Raw genomic sequence first — 16,208 nt, 5'->3', positions numbered from 1 at the left:
GATGTAAATCTCCAAGCTCAAATCACTGTTCCAGTGTGGTAAACAGATGAACATAAGGACTAAAAATGAGACTAACATTAAAATTCCTGTTTAAAACCTGACTGTCCTGAGCTTCCCTCGTTCCTAAAGAATATTGTGCAGTCGGGTCTTTTGCTCCTCGTTTTAGTGAAACCCTGCTTCAAAATCCACCAAGCCTTAGTGTCCAAAGTGCTGTTATTTTCCACCAGGGCTGTGCAGGCTCATCCCAAAAGCTTACCTCCGGAGTCAGGGTTTGCCAAAGCTTAGCAGAAACATTTTACATTGAGCCTATTGTTTGTAAAGCTTCTGCTTTAAAACAGATAAATAAATAAAATTAAAAAAAAAAATAGAGGGGGCGAAGTGATGTGGCACTGCATGAACGGGCCATCGCTGTCTTTTTAATGCTTGTTCAAGATATTACACACAATCACACAATCTTCTTGAGCAGTGGAGCAGCAAAATTTAAAAAAGCCAATGTCACGAAGGGCGGTATGAGAATAACAAAGGTGCTGGGCTGCCGTGCACATCCCTGAGTCTGAGCGGGGAGCCGCTGTGTGTGTTCGGCCGGTAGCTGCGCCGCCAGCTGCCTTCCCCCAACTTGCAAAGCCTGGGAACCTTGCAAGGTAAGCTGCTCAAAATGTATTGCCTCCATTCCTGTCACAGGGGAAGTGTTTTATGCATTAGGGTAGGAGTTTTTCTCTGAACTGTGGGATCGTGGTGTCTTCAAAAAAACAAAGAAACCCTGAAAACACCACTATGGCACACTTACTACTATAGAATATCCTGTTTGTTTGCTAGCATGGGATTATCAGCTTGGTTTCATCAAGTAAAAAGTTTATATATTTTCTTATATTTATATATATATATAAAAGAATTAAAAAATGTATTCTTACAGCCTGGGAAACAAGAGCTTGATCCTCAGTAGTGAATATTTTCAATATAAAGTCAATTCCCACGATAGAGAATCAGAAGTGGAGGAATAATGAAGCAGTCTTGTGCAGAATAGTATTGTAGCATTAATTATTTAGTTTCCCCCCACCCCCCCAAAAAAAAAAAAGAAAAGGTCAAGTCCAATGCAGCCTTTTCCAGAGAGTCTCTGTTTTTCTAGTTTTATCTGTATAAAGTAGGTGCAGGTGGTGTAGAAACTGCTTGTCTGGTATCTTCCACTGTTAACTTCCAACTTTGTGCTGGCGAGTGCTTTATCGAGACTGGGTCGGTGAAGCATCCCAGATTGTGACGGCATCTTGGCTGCCAGGTTTGCCTCCCACAGCAGCCCTGTTAGCGAGGGCTGCCTGCAAACCTTGCTCTTCCTCTCGGACCGCAGTCGTGAGCCTCAGATGTCTCGACGGTGGCGGAGCAGGAGCGCAGGCTCGCGTGGTACGGAACGGCCACCTTTGGGCAAGGTGTTAAGAACAGTTGGATAATAATCCCTTGGCGTTAGCCCTGCGAGGCTGATGTGGCCCTGGGGTCATCATGATGTGGGGAAGGACTTGGCTGGCTCTTAGGGTCCTTGCCTGCTCTCTCCTAATTCTATCCTACACCTTTTGTCTTGTAGAAAGAAGAAGTGGAAGATAACGCTGACGCCAACATGGAAGGGGCTCTGATAGCCCGGGACAGGGTCGGGGTGCAGGACTTTGTGCTCCTGGACTCCCACACCAGCGAGGCCGCTTTCCTCAGCAACCTGCGCAAGCGGTACCAGGAGAACCTCATCTATGTAAGTTCTTCTGGAAAGAAGAGCTGTGCACATGTGTCTGTACCTAACAACAGACCCTGCCAGGTGTTAGCAGGACCCAGCAGAGCTGTCACCCAGCAGTAGTTTGTCTGCTTTAGCTAATGAAAGTAACAGCCTGGGCTTGCTCTGAGTTGCCTTACGCAGTTTCAAACGTGCAGTAAAGAGTAAGGGAATGGGAAAGTGAAAGGCTGTCCTTGAAGGCACGGCAGCGCTGGATGTGACACCTGGCTGGTCTGAGAAGCGCTGCTGCAAACGAAGGAGGCTTTGTAGTCGTGTCTCCTTTTTTTTCAGCAGCCCTGGGGGTTGTACGTTGGCTTACGGCAAGTGGTATCCAAATACATGCTTTGCCAGATGAGGACCGATCCTCGCATAGCACTCGGGGAAAGAATTGAAAAGAAGGTGAACAGGGCATTTGGATGTGCTGAAGATGTGTACAAATCAGGGGAAAGGGAACATGTGCTAAAATAAGTTATTTGTTCATCTTTCACGGTCAAGAAGGAGTTTTCTGTGCTGAGCTGCTGTCTGTGGGACACCCCGTTTGGCTTTTCTTCAGAGCATTACCTATCCGTCACTTCCAAAGATGTGGTGACACAGAGCTGCGATAGTAAATGCGTTATTATGTTAACTTTAATTTAAGCAGGGGAAAAAAATCCCATAAGCGTCATGATTATCAAAACCTTGTCTATAAAATGTCAGGCTTTAAGCTGGCTGTCATTGTTCTGCTCTACTCTTAATTAGGTAGATATTCGGAGAAGTTTGGTGTCAGTTTTGAAATAGCGAAGCCTGTGGAAGGGGCTTTTTTGTGGTTTTTATTTGCTTTTGGGTTTTTTCCCGTTTCCTTCTCTCATAACAAACTCTGCACCATCCTTTTCAGTTTTCTTGCAAAAAAAAAGTGCTTCGAGTGCTTGACTCCTCTTTTGGGAGCCATTGATGGAGCAGATATCCCACCTGTATGCATTCTTTCTCCCTGCAGACATACATTGGTACTCTCCTTGTATCTGTCAACCCTTACAAAGAGCTGGATATCTACACAGTGACGCAGATGCAGCTTTATCGAGGGGTAAACTTTTTTGAACTGCCACCACATCTGTAAGTAGAACCCATAGGATTCAGTTGATGTTAATAAATCGGCTTTTCTCTGTAATGCTGTGTACTAGCAGCAAGGTTGTGTACCCATAGTCACTGGGTTGGGTGAGTGTTGATATTCTTCTCTTCCTGCAGGTAAGGATGTGTTTGTCTGGGAGAATAAAAGGGGAACAAAAGGACTGCAGAAGTGATGTTGGGGAAACGGTAGGGGAAGAGTTGTCTTGAAGATAACCATGCAGGCTAGTGCTCAGGGTGTCCTCCTCATTGCACATGGTCTAGTCGGGGCACTGCCTGACCGTGTCCATGTGCCAGTCGGTCAGCATCTCTCCCTTCAGTTGTCCAAAACACTCTGGTCATCTTGCCTTGTCCTCCGAGGCCCCGTTTCTGTGCAGGCAACCAAAGGACCAGCAGCGTGCTGGTACTCAGCCTCCACTGGGACTTCCCCGGAGGAAAAGAAACTTGAACTTCCCAACTCTGAGCTGGATTTTTTTTTTGATGGTGGGAAGTTGCTGGTTAGTTTGCCAAGTAGTTTTTTTCTGATTTCTTTTTTTTTTTTGTTCCCTTCCTGAAGTGGCATAAAAGAACAGTGGTCTTTGTTTCTGTCTCCATCAGGAGAAGTGGAGATCTTCTCTTTGCTGGAAGCAAAGCTGGCTCCTCTGCTTTGGAAGAGGAGCCAGTGTGTGTATAGATCCCTGCTGTGTACAAACCGTATTCCCCAGGAATACATACATGCAGCCCGTGTAAGACCTTAGCAACAGTGGGGGAAAAAGAACAAGCCCTGTTTGCCCCTCAAACACAGACTGGGTTTTTTTCTGTGAGACCTTGAGTCAGACACTTCGAGCTCTGCTTTCCCGTCGTGCCTGACGCTTGTAATGTTAGATGAGGAGTAAGTACTTCTGAAAAACCTTTGGTACTCTGCCTCCCGTTGCCATTTCTAACGGATGCTTCTCCTTTAAACGCTCCTTGTGATCCTTGCTCAGCTATGCCATAGCTGACAACGCCTACCGGGTGATGTGCAGCGAGTACAACAACCATTTCATCCTCATCTCTGGGGAGAGTGGAGCCGGGAAGACCGAAGCATCCAAGAAGATCTTGCAGTACTACGCGGTAACTTGTCCAACTACGGAGCAGCTGCAGATCGTCCGTGATCGCCTGCTACTCTCCAATCCTGTTCTCGAGGTAAAACCTAAATACAGGTACAAAACGCAAAAGAGCTGGCATCACTGGCATCGCTGCACAAGGCTTTCATGCAAGCCCACACACCCACACCTGTGATCCTGTTTTCCATGTGTTTGCACGGGCATGTGTAATGTAAATAACATCCATTGGGCCTCTTGGCAGCCCAGCCTCCAAAAGAATGCTTGAGACTTAATATCACTTAATATTTAGAAATGTAAACTTGGGGTTTGGGGTGGAGGCTAGCTGAAACCTGGGAGTACAAGAAAACTGTACACCGTACAACAGCTCCTCGTGGCTTCAGTTGTAGGCCATATAAGAAAGGGCGATAATCTGTTTAGCTGAATTCCACGTTAAAGGTAGGGGAATACATTGCTCTGTGTTTCTTTAATCCCACTAAATTCAGGAGTAGGACTCAGCTGACGCAGTGAATCTTTGTTACTGGGATTCTGTCCTGCCTGGCCACCCACGATCTGAGTAAGATGAGATGTGACTTAATCTATCTGTTTATCCGTAGGCTTTTGGAAATGCAAAAACTCTGCGTAATGACAACTCAAGCCGATTTGGGAAATACATGGATATCCAATTTGATTTTAAGGTGAGAACAAACTTAATGGACCGCTATTAAAACAAGCTGTATCAGTGAACCTCTTGGACGCTTACCAGGCAGCACAGGATTTATTAAAACTTACACTGCAGATTTCTGACCCTATTTTTACAGGCCTTGCATTTTGCAAGTAAGGTGACTAGTTATACAGCCTGAAAGCTTCCTACATTACTGGCAATGCTGTCAGCGCTCTGTGGAAAGCTAATGTGGATTGTTGTAAAGCACAAGCCGCACCAGAAGGACAACAGCAAGCTCTTTAGGTGCAGCTTGTCCTGTTATGGGATACTAACCCTTAAACAAAAGATGGCTGGTAAATAACGGCGGAAACACGTTTCTCCTGACGCTGCTGCTTGTTCCTAGGTGTAAGGAATCAGCGGTCACAGTGATGTTGTTTATCTCTTTTGGCGGTGTCAGTATATCGGGCTGCTTTGTTCTGGCAGGGAGCTCCAGTAGGAGGGCACATCCTCAGTTACCTAATTGAGAAATCCAGGGTTGTCCACCAAAACCACGGAGAAAGGAATTTCCATATTTTCTACCAGTTATTAGAGGGTGGAGACAAGGATCTTCTTTGCTGGCTTGGGCTGGAGCGCAACCCCCAGAAGTACGCGTATCTCATCCAGGTGAGTGCCAGTTTGTCCCTCTCGCTGCATCTTACATCTAGAATTGTAGGGATGTGAAAAGCAGCTTTCCTCATGTGCTGAGTGCGCTGCCGAGCTGTTAAGCAAACTTTGTTACAGCAAAACTTACAGGCAGGTTGGTTGCAAAGATATTTCCCCTGGGACTGTCGTACACCGTTCTACCCTGAGCGCTTTTGTAGCAGGAACAGTTCTAGCTGGGATGGCCTAAGGTTGCACGTGAGAAGTGGCTTATAAGGGATAACATATCTTAATGGATCAGCTGATAATAGTTGTGGGGGCAGAAACAAGCTTTTGGGCAACACAACCCAGTGACAGCAAAGCCATCGGTATTTTTAAAAAAACACTTACGCCACGAGCAAGAATCCTGGTGAATTCCCCAGCTTCTGTGTGTGCAGAAGAGCTTACTGCTGCCATAGGTACTGCTGCTGTGAGAATGTAAACACTCTTAGGCAGGTTTCACCAAACAATTTGACGACCCTGGGTCCCCCTAGTGTGGTCGAGACACTTTTTGATTCACTGAGAAGAGTGGTCTGAGCTACTGAACAGCAGAGTACTCTCTGCAAGTTACACTGTGGATAAAGGCATCTCTTCCAAGGCTCCTGTGTCAGAACCTGCTATAAAATGAGTTTCATGGCATTTACGGACCCTATACTATAGAGGTCCATAGGTATGATTGTGCAGTATACAGCTCGCTTCATGGTACTGCTGTTTCCTTTCTTCCTTGGTAATGAAGAATTCTCGGGCAGAAGGCTGCAAGCTCAAGCTCTTCACGGGACTTAGGCACTTACGGTAACCACCATCCAAGCTCAGCGCTTTAAATCATTTAAGTTTTAAATATAAGCCGAAAGATCTGATCAAATGAGCCACTTTCAGGATGAGCAGCAGTGAAATAAACTTGCTAGCTACTTGCAGGCAGCATCTATACAGGATGAAGAAACTGGAAATGAAAGCAGTATGCCCAGTAGTATGCTATCTCTTGCTGATAATAAAATTGCTTTGCCAATCCATTGTGCTAATTAATCTTTGTTTTGCTGTATAGGGTCGATGTGCCAAAGTGTTTTCTATTAATGACAAGAATGACTGGAAAATAGTCCGCAAAGCTTTTTCTATCATTGACTTCACTGAAAAAGATATAGAGGTATGCACATGAAAAGGGACTGAGCCTGCCAAAGTGAATTTAAGGAGCGCACTGCTGTCTTTCCTTCAAAGTGATGGAAGCAGACTTACTTGGGAGAGCCATTAAGGATGGAATAGGACATCATTTGGGGGGGGGATTGAGGGGTGGGTGATTATCTCTCCCGCTTGGTCCAGCACGACGGCAGTTGGTGATAGCAGGTCTCTGCAGCAGGTCGTCTGACTCCCCTCCCTCAGCCTAGCCAATATTCTGTTTATTAGCCCATGTAGGAAAGATTAGTATCACCCCCCAGAGCTGTGGGAGCCCTTGCTAATGGCCTATTTCTCATTACTAGCACCTCTTTGGAATTGTTGCTAGTGTCTTGCACCTTGGGAACATTCAGTTTGAAGAAGATAGCAATGGACATGCCATCATTCGTGACGGCACGCAGATCAAATGGATTTCAAAGGTATCTTATCTGAGATAACGGCAGCACCACAAGCTCTGTGAAGGAACCTTAATCTTTCTGTGTTGTCACAGCACTCTCCAAACTATCAAGCTGCAACAAGGTCTTTTACCATCTCATACCACCACACTCTTCATGCCACTCCCTCTGCTGCCTTCTCATCTTGCTTCATCCAGGGCATGCATTCTCTCTCCTCTTGCTTCTTCCTCGGCTGCTCTCTCTTCACTGGCACTCAACCACTTAACAGAACCAGCCACAGCTGCACCTTATCTACATCAGCCAACCCGCTGCCCCTGAAGCCAGCGCACAGCTGTATTTTATCAATTCTAATTAACCCAGCTTCATTCCTCTGCACTGTGTTTTTCTCTTAAGGACAAAAACTTCTGTTCCCAAAAGCAGAAAGGTTGCTATATAAATACCCAGCTTGTGTTATAAATTGTTGGGACTTGTACGGCCCCTTTTCTCTGTAGCACATCTCCCTGAAACTTCCTTATTGCTGCTCAAAGCTGAGTATAACTGGGAAGGGACTGGGGGGTTATGCCCTACTGACCATGCAACGCTGCTGATTTAAACAGTTTCCTCCCGGCCATGCTCTTGAGTGAAAATATTTATTTTTTTCTATAGCTGCTGGGTGCACATTTGTCCATTCTGCAGGAAGCTCTCACCCATCGCAAGATTGAAGCCAGATCCGAAGAGGTACGGAGCAGTCCTGTGTGACCCCAGGAAGCTGGGACCCCCCCCCCCCCCCCCCCAGCTAGCAATGGTGCCAGATGAGGAGCTCTGTTCTTAGCTGTGTTCCAGTAAAAACAGATTGCTCTGTCTGTCTCCCCCTCCGTTATCGCCTTCCTCTTCTAGCCAGAGGCATTAAACATACTCCCAGTATTAAGAGTTTTACTCCCAAACAATTTGGGAGTCAAATTTGTTTGAGCCAAACAATTTCCTTTTGTTTGGACCCTAGGGTGCTTCCTGGGAAACTGGGCTGGATAAACAGCGGGAAGCCCTGGTAAAAACTGTTCTTTTCTAAATTCTTGTCTAAATTAGTAGTCTACAAAACATAGTACCCCAGCACTGCTGGCGTGTAGTGATACACCAGGCTGGAGCAACTCTGATGGGGAGTCAGGCTGTAGGTGGCTTCGGTTCGCATAGGCTGAGCGCTGACATACGACCATACGACTGGTTCTCCAAGCCACGAACATGAACTGGCTTTGGAGAAGTTTGTTCTGATCATCTATAACATTTATCATCTCTGGTGTATCTTTATTTTTAGGTCCTAAGCCCGTTGAACGTGGATCTGGCATTCTACGCTCGGGATGCTGTAGCGAAAGCGATTTATGGACGAACTTTCACTTGGCTAGTCAACAAAATTAACGGCTCTCTAGCCAACAAGGTTGGTCTCTTGTTGAGTGTCCTCCTAGGTGCAGAGTGCTCCCAACAGGCTGAGCTGAGTTTCTCCAGCGAGGTCCTACAGCGCTCCTCACCAAATATCTGGCGTGCTTGATCATTTACAGAGGGGCACCCTGCAGCACCGGGCTAGAAAACTGTTCAGTTAGGTGTGGAAGGTGGTATGTTAATTAGTTTTAGCAGTTCATTACCGGCTTTAAAGTGGCCACTGTGTTGGCGTGCAACACGAAGCTCTCAAAGGGAAAGTTGAGAATGTAGGTGAAGAAAATGACATGAAACGTGCAGGGCAGAAGCATCAGCTGAAGCAGCAGTTACAGAGCAATGGTGTCTTCAACAGGATTCAACTCGGAAAACAGTTATTGGCCTGCTGGATATCTATGGGTTTGAAGTGCTGGACACAAACAGGTAACAGCTGTCCCTGAGGCTTGGGGGTGACCTGTCCTCATGCTAGGGGGGGGCATGTGCCGAAGTTCTACATGGCTTCTTGGGTGTACTCTTATCCCAGCAAGGCAAGCTATGGGTGACGGCAAAATCCAAGTGTGCCGGCTTAGCTGAGCCCTCGGGGAAAGCTTTAGCTTGGACTTCTTGCCTGGATTTGAGCTGTTGGTACAGCAGCGTGGGGGGAATGTATGGGTTTGATCTGTCTGGGAATGGGTTGTTTGGCTTCAAAACACCAGGTAGTGGTGGGAGAAGTAGAACAGTCCGTGAAATAGATGAAAACTAATGCTTGTTTAACCACTCTGAAGCTTTGAGCAGTTCTGCATTAATTACTGCAATGAGAAGCTCCAGCAGCTGTTGATTGAGATGACCTTAAAAGCAGAGCAGGAGGAATATGAAGTGGAAGGAATAGAGGTAACTTACTATTTTCCCCTTCCCTTTTCTCTTTGAACTACCATTGCGCAGGATGCTTTTGGTCTTCAATGAAGAAGGCGTCCTGCTTGCTTTTTTTTTTTAATTTGGTTTTGGTTTGCATTGTCTTATACTTCCCATGTGAACAGCCACGGGTCTTGTTGTGTAACCCTTCCGCAGTTTAATTTAGCCTGGACTTAATTTTCATCTTTTAAGAAAGGAGTAGAGCCTTCCCCAACACTCAGAAGGACCCCAGTGACAGTGTCCCTGTAGAAATGAAGAAGTACAACAGTGTCGGGCACTGGAAGATGGAGTGTGTTCATGTAGAGAATAAAAGGATGGTCTGTGCCGCTGGAAGCGGAAAGGCTGTACTGTGGGACGGATCATTGTGCTGTCACGTTTTCCGCAGCAGCTCAGCTGGTCCCAATTCACCAAGCTGACCTTTAGTGGGATTGGAGCCTGGCTCCAAAGAACATAAAAACTGCAAAGAAAAAAAAACTTCCTCTAAAGTTGTTCTTCCTTTTTTCCCTTTTCCAGTGGGAACCCATTCCATATTTTAACAACAAGATCATCTGTGACTTGGTTGAGCAGAAACACAAAGGAATAATCTCCATTCTGGTAAGAGCAGAGTTTGTGCTAGTTAAATTAAAACGCTTGCCTATGCCCTACTGTAATGGTCCATAATCATATTTTTTACCTCTAATTACGTGATGAGTCCACATTATTCAGAATGTGAGCAAACAGACCTTGTAAACAAAGACCCAGATTAATGCAGAAGATCTGTTTGCTGGCAAGCTGTGGGTTTTAAAGGCTGCGTGCTGCCTCCGCTGAGACTCCGAGTGCTCAGGAAGGCAGAGCTTGACTGTTGTCCCCACTTACTGCCTGGAGCCTCTGAGGCATGGAAGGGCAAGAAGGTACCTGCAGTCACCTAGCTGGCTGTAGCCAACACCAGCCATGGGAGCCAGGCTTCTTCCCAGTACCGTTAGGGAGGCTGCGGAACGCCGGGATGCTTCTCCATAGCCTTGATGTCCTTGATGTCCATGCTGGTGAAGATGAAAGAGGACAATTCATCCCATCTATCTGCTCCCATGACTCACTAGCCTGGATGTCGGATGCTGCAGAAGGGCCCAGCTAGGAAAGAACCCTGGGAGCCACCTATCTCCTCTGGAGCCGCACGCCTTCCTCTTGCTTCCTTGCCGTTTGGTTGTTACTGCTCCTAAAACACTTGGTCGGAAGAGATCCTCTTTGTGCCTTCTTAGGGATGGTGGGAGACATGGGAGAGGCTGAAGGCAGCTCCCTCCAGAGCCTTTAACCGGGAGCGTGTCCTGCAATGCTGAGCTTTTTGCTTCAGTTAAGTGTGCGGTTCCATGGGGATGGGGCTGAGGACATGAGCTGGCTGCTGAGATGATGCTTCCTTGAATGCCAACCCTAATTAAGAAATAATTTTCCTGTAGAGACTTGTAGTTAACTTGAATTGTCCCTTGCCACCATCTCTGACATGTCCACAAGGCTGAATATTTTTATCGCCTCGGTACAGGAGGCAAAGGATCAGTAATATCCAGAAAAGGTGCTGCTGAAGCTCAGCATTAGCTTCACGTTGCAATGGGCTGCTCTCTCAAGCAGGGCTTTTCTACACGTAGTACAATCGGGCAAGCAGAAGGAGTGGTGTTTCTTGGGTCAGAAAAAAATATTCTGTAAGCTTGTCTTTCCCCTCCAACTCTGCAATTACACCCAAATTCATCCAGACTGAGAGTCCTTTGGGTCCTTCTGGATTCTGGTGTCTAATGATGTCATCTTTCTCACTGGTTTGGCTTAAATGAACTACAAATAATAAAGGATGAGGCAGGACATTGCCATTTTTAAAAGAAAAAGCCAGATTTGACTTAACTTGATGTGTCCAGGCAGTTCTACTGAAAACGGATAAACACCGCTCTAGATTTACCTAGGAAATGGCTTGTGTAAAAATAGAACTTGTCTTAAATCATAACCGAGCTCCTTGGTTCTGCGTAACAAAGTTGTACCAAATGTTAGTGAGGAGGGAGCAGCCTGTCCAGAGCAGTGTTTGACCTGGTGTCTCTGTTCCAGGATGAAGAATGCTTACGACCTGGTGAAGCAACCGACTTGAGCTTCTTGGAAAAGCTGGAAGAGAAAGTGGGAGATCATCCCCACTTCGTGACGTATGCATTTACACTCTGTATCCTATCGCAGAGGAAACTCTTCCCACCTCTTACCTGTAACAGAGTACTGGGGAGGGAACAACCGTTGCTTTGTGCCAAAGAAAACCCAGCAGCCCATCGGCTGTCTAACACTGTGATGCGCTACGCTGGTAGAGTAGGACCTGGGGTACTGGGGAGGTGGTGGTGATGGGGGGAGGGGATTCCTGTCTCTTTAGCAGTGTGATGCTGATCTTTGAGTCTGGCTTCACTCCACACTAAAATTAGGAACTAAATATTAGATGACTTGGGCCTGTGATTTTAACCCATGAATGTTAGGTGGCTTTGGCCATAGGTGGCTTTGCCCCCCATTGACTCCAGGGAAAGCTGAAGAGCTCATGAAGAGGAGCCTAATGCCCTAAGCTGTGAGGGGGGCATAAATATTTAAGTCCATCTTGATAGGTGTGAGCTTTGACTACGAAGAGGAAGGAAACATGCTCCTGCTGGAGTCTCCCAGATGAGCAGCGTTTTGGTTAATACTCGGCGTGTGGCATTTGCTGACCTGGTTTGGTGGCATATGAACACGCTGGCAGGTCCCAGCAGGAGCCTGAGGAAAGGCTTTGACAAGCCATCAGTTCAGAGTCACGCTGCCGGATTGTCACCGTTTTTACATCTCGAGTTCATCACAGCCAAGTAGGAAATTTGTAGCCAAGTTCCTTGTCACCACAATGTGCCTTAATGCTGCGCTGCCTGATTAAAAGCTTTAAATAGAAGTGCGAGAGCTACTTAAAGGGAATCTGTACTCGGTGATGCTCTTGGAAGGGAACTTTGATGTACTAATGTGCTGTTGTGACACACGACTCTGGTGTTACAACTGCTTACAAAGCTGAAACTTAAACTGTTAAGTTGCTCTTTCTTTTTTTCCTTCTTTTTCCCCAGGAGCCCTTGCTTTCTAAAATATTCCCGCTGTTCTTGGAAATTTTGATTCCTCCTTTGCACATGAGTTCTTGCTCTAAGGCAAAACATCTCCAAAAAATCCTTCCCCTCCCCGTTTTGCTTCAAAATTTAGGAAGCTGGTGATCTTTTCCTCACGTGGGCAATGAGAATGTATTTAAATGAATGTTAGGGGAAGAAATCTTAATACTTCTGGAAAGGGTGATGGTTGCCAAACGGCAATGGATAGGTTGCAGTTTGGGGTAGCTGACTCCCATCCTCTGCTGCTGGCTGCTCAGAGTGGACAGATGGGTGATGGTTCGATTATGGGCTGTAACCGTACAGTCAGAGCTGCATCAATAGGAGAAAACATTAGGCTTCCAGCTGCTTTTTGTGCAGGTGACTTTCTAGAAGGTCTTTATCTTTCTCCCTTTCCCCCTTTTCCCCTTGGAAGCCCTTTTTCCCCCTTTTTCCCCTTGGAAGCCCTTTTTTCCCTTGGAAGCCTTTTTGCTGCTTTTTCTTAGTGTGTTTTTCCCCCCCCTGCAGTCGCAAGCTTGCAGACCAGAAAACACGGAAATCCATTGACTGGGTGGATTTCCGCCTCCTTCACTACGCAGGAGAAGTCACTTACTGTGCTGTGGGTGAGTGCGAGCGAAGCGCCAGCCGGGAAGTTACCTGGACGTTTAAGCCGATGTGGTAGGTGATAACCTGATGGGAAGATGAATTACAAAATATCTGCCCTCTGAAGGTACCGTTTCTTGGAACTCATAAATGTGCATGTAGTGGGACTTCTGAGGATATAAACATCCAGGTTTTGTGTAGTCTCCAAAAGAATTAATCTTTTTTTTTTCTTCTTCTTCTTTTTTTTTTTTTTTTCCTTCAGGATTTCTGGAGAAGAATAATGATCTACTGTACAGAAACCTGAAAGAGGTAAGAACGGAAAAGGCTGCTGTTCTCTCAGGTTACCTTGCTTGAAGCAGAAATGTTTTGCAGAAGACTTCTTTAATCTCTGTAGCAAACAAGAGTGTATGTTTCTCCTTAGCATGGTTCTTTGGGCGCCCATGTGCACGTCCTCACAGCTGTGCTGCTCAGAATTGGAAGCATCACAGTAGGGATCGTGTGGCTGCTAAATCCGGCAGCTTTTCATTTCTCCTTTTCCAGGTGCTGTGCAACTCTAAAAATGCCATCATGAGAGACTGCTTTTTGCTCTCGGAGCTAGACAACAGGAGGCGACCAGAGACCGTGAGCTGCATCTTTAGTCTTAACTTTGAACATAAACTCAACTTCCCAAGTCTCGATTTAACCACGATCCTTCCCTGGTCCTGAACTCAGTGCTATTTTTGCTGGTGTTACACCCCTGCTGGCTTTCTGGTAGTTAAACAGTGATGTTGCTGAGCCAGCAGCTAGCAACGGTGCCATACCTTTGCATTGTTATTCACGCATCCTTCTCCAAGGAGCCCTGTGCTGAGCATCCAGCAGTAGGTACTTGCTGACGGGCTGCCTTGCGTGTCCTGCTGCATGGCAGGGGTTCAAATATTCCGGGTAACGTATGATCAACTAGGCTTCCAAAGCTTCGTGCTACTAATGCACACGTCAGCCTTTCTCTTAGAGTGTTTGGAGGGAGTGCAAGGAATGAGTTGATTTCGATTACTGCAGTGATGGATTCCAAAGCTGAGAAAGTTCTTTCGGTGTTGTCTTAGGTTGCAACCCAGTTCAAGAACAGTCTGATGAGTCTTATAGAAATCCTGATGTCCAAGGAGCCGTCTTACATCCGATGCATTAAACCCAACGACAACAAGGAGCCTGGTAAGGCATTGGGCTGAGGATGCAGTTGAGAAGTGAGGGAGACTTTAGCTTGTAGCTAGGTACAGCATATATATGTGTGTGTATGTGTGTATGTATGTGTGTGTATATATATATGTATATATTTTTAAAATCTTATTTAAGCTAGCAGCAAAGTCATCACCCTGGGTAATTGTGGACTTGATTCCTTCCTTATTTGTCCCAATACACAGACAAGTGAGTGAGCTTCCACAGATAGTATTTACTGGTAGATGTGTGTTTTCCCTACAGGGAAGTTTGATGATTATCTGATCCGACATCAAGTGAAATACCTGGGTCTGATGGAACACTTGCGGGTGCGACGAGCTGGCTTTGCGTACCGGCGGAAGTACGAACTCTTCTTGCAAAGGTAAGTGGAACTATTTTACCCCTCTAGCCAGGTAGACCTGGCCTCCCACGAGGGCTGGCTTCAGGGCAAGGTTTGTTTAAATGACAAGTTCCAGCAGCAGGAGAATGTGGAGGTGTCAGCAGACACTCTTCTGCACCAAAGGAGACCTTTGTGTGTGTCTTTTGTCTGTATCCCTTTTGGTCTGCTTGGCATCTCCTGCCTTGAATAAAGCAGCAGGAATCTGGCAGGGAGAGTTTCGGGAAGGGGTTCCTCAAAGTCAGTCATTTGTGTTGATGTCTTGCTCACCTTTCAGATATAAATCCCTCTGTCCGGCTACCTGGCCCCATTGGCATGGGCCAGCAGCTGAGGGTGTGGAGAGGCTCATCAAGCATATTGGCTACAAGCCTGAGGAATACAAATTAGGAAGGTAAATTTCCTTTTTCTGGCTGTCATCTCTGCTCAGCTGCGTGGTGCTTGCTATATTTGATCTTCTGTCCTGTCTGTGACTGCAAGCCACCATGCAGTGCTTCTCGGAGAGCTGCAAGGCATAGTGGTGTGAACAGGTGCCTTTAGCTCGGCTCTTGCTTGGCCATGGGAAGGGGGTGGACCTGCCTGGGTCTGCCAACCTGATGGCTTTGGATTAGTGACTTCCTTAAAACAGGCCAAAGTAACCTCCCCCCAAAGCTATACCACGCACAGGAGCAAGGAGACACAAAAAAGCCCAGCTGCGTAAATTTCCTTTTTATTTTTACCTTTTTATTTCCATGGAAGCTTGAATCCAACCTAGTTTCTTCAGCCCCTCCGGGTTAGGGGAGTCGGGGAGATGGGCTGCTTTGCTTCAGCTCCAGGTCCTCCCGTTTGCTTGGGCAACCCAAGGCACCTTCTCTGTCTTAGGCATGGTGGTTGGGGTTTTTTAACTGATATTTGCAACGACTTGCAACCTTGATGTCCCTGCTAAGGCATGGGGCGAGGCAGGGCTCCCTAATGTCACCTTCAACCTATGGCTAAGACAGGGAAACCTATTTTCACTGGGGTTTGGCTGCTTATCCTGAGCTTCACAGCTCCTGGGGAAACGCGCAGGAATCCCAGCATGGAGAATTCGAGTTCTTCCAGGGCACTGGGGACCTTGTGCAGTAACTGGTGCTTTGCTTCCTTCCCTCTCCCTGCCACCCTTTGCCAAGCCCTCTGCACCCTTTCAGCATGTGCCAGCCAGCCAAAGGAGGAGCTGGCGGTGGAAGGAGGTGTAGCTTGTTAACGTCACAGCTAGCTGGAGGACTCTGAGCCGCGTTAGGGCAGCTGGAACGATGGCTTGCTGCAAATAAGCTGTTCATGGTCTCTTTTTCAGAACCAAAATATTCATTCGTTTCCCAAAGACTCTGTTTGCTACTGAAGATGCATTTGAATTCAGAAAGCACGTGTTGGGTATGGTTTCGGTTCCCTTTATCTGTATATAAGAAGCAGAGCCTGGCGAACTGTGTTCCTGGGCTCCAGGGTCACGTAGCAGATGCACTGCAGTGAGAGCGGAGACCCCTGGCCTGGGGTCTGGGCAGCCCAAGGAAAACAGCTCTTTTTCCAGGGTGGGGAGAAATCCCTAGCTTTATTGCTTGAGCCCTGGACACGTACCTCCTTTAGAGCTCCTCGGTCCTGATAGTGGCTGTTGGTCTGTGCCTAGATGCGCCAAGTACCTTTCCCTTGGGATCGGGCTACCACCTGTCTCACCCTTCTGTTACCTTTTGTACCTGCTTGAAATGCATAAATGCAGGGGGCTGCCTCAGGGCACGTGTACCTACGCAGGTGATAATTTGTCCTGTTGGTGTTCTGGCACCTTTGTTCCTCGGTGGTGATGCAGCCCCTCCTGTGCCTTG

At 46.9% G+C, this 16,208-nt stretch overlaps 1 protein-coding gene across 1 annotated transcript in view; it reads left to right on the top strand.

Annotated features, from left to right (window-relative positions):
- The first annotated feature begins 1,579 nt into the window (after positions 1 to 1,579).
- Positions 1,580 to 16,208, top strand: part of MYO1H (myosin IH) — a 24,609-nt gene continuing 9,980 nt past the window's right edge. Inside the window, exons 1-20 of the mRNA XM_040607852.1 lie at positions 1,580 to 1,732; positions 2,724 to 2,839; positions 3,817 to 4,015; positions 4,530 to 4,610; positions 5,060 to 5,239; positions 6,297 to 6,395; positions 6,727 to 6,840; positions 7,462 to 7,533; positions 8,105 to 8,224; positions 8,576 to 8,643; positions 8,985 to 9,090; positions 9,625 to 9,705; positions 11,173 to 11,264; positions 12,720 to 12,814; positions 13,057 to 13,103; positions 13,335 to 13,415; positions 13,874 to 13,979; positions 14,247 to 14,364; positions 14,657 to 14,770; positions 15,689 to 15,765. Coding sequence (XP_040463786.1) covers positions 1,607 to 1,732; positions 2,724 to 2,839; positions 3,817 to 4,015; positions 4,530 to 4,610; positions 5,060 to 5,239; positions 6,297 to 6,395; positions 6,727 to 6,840; positions 7,462 to 7,533; positions 8,105 to 8,224; positions 8,576 to 8,643; positions 8,985 to 9,090; positions 9,625 to 9,705; positions 11,173 to 11,264; positions 12,720 to 12,814; positions 13,057 to 13,103; positions 13,335 to 13,415; positions 13,874 to 13,979; positions 14,247 to 14,364; positions 14,657 to 14,770; positions 15,689 to 15,765 — 2,092 coding nt within the window. The 5' untranslated portion in view covers positions 1,580 to 1,606. The remainder of the gene's footprint in view (positions 1,733 to 2,723; positions 2,840 to 3,816; positions 4,016 to 4,529; positions 4,611 to 5,059; positions 5,240 to 6,296; positions 6,396 to 6,726; positions 6,841 to 7,461; positions 7,534 to 8,104; positions 8,225 to 8,575; positions 8,644 to 8,984; positions 9,091 to 9,624; positions 9,706 to 11,172; positions 11,265 to 12,719; positions 12,815 to 13,056; positions 13,104 to 13,334; positions 13,416 to 13,873; positions 13,980 to 14,246; positions 14,365 to 14,656; positions 14,771 to 15,688; positions 15,766 to 16,208) is intronic.

Source organism: Falco naumanni, chromosome 1, assembly GCF_017639655.2.
Source record: "Falco naumanni isolate bFalNau1 chromosome 1, bFalNau1.pat, whole genome shotgun sequence".
Lineage (NCBI taxonomy): Eukaryota > Metazoa > Chordata > Aves > Falconiformes > Falconidae > Falco > Falco naumanni.
Note: the sequence above shows the minus strand (reverse complement) of the source record. Positions and strands in the feature narration are given on the sequence as shown.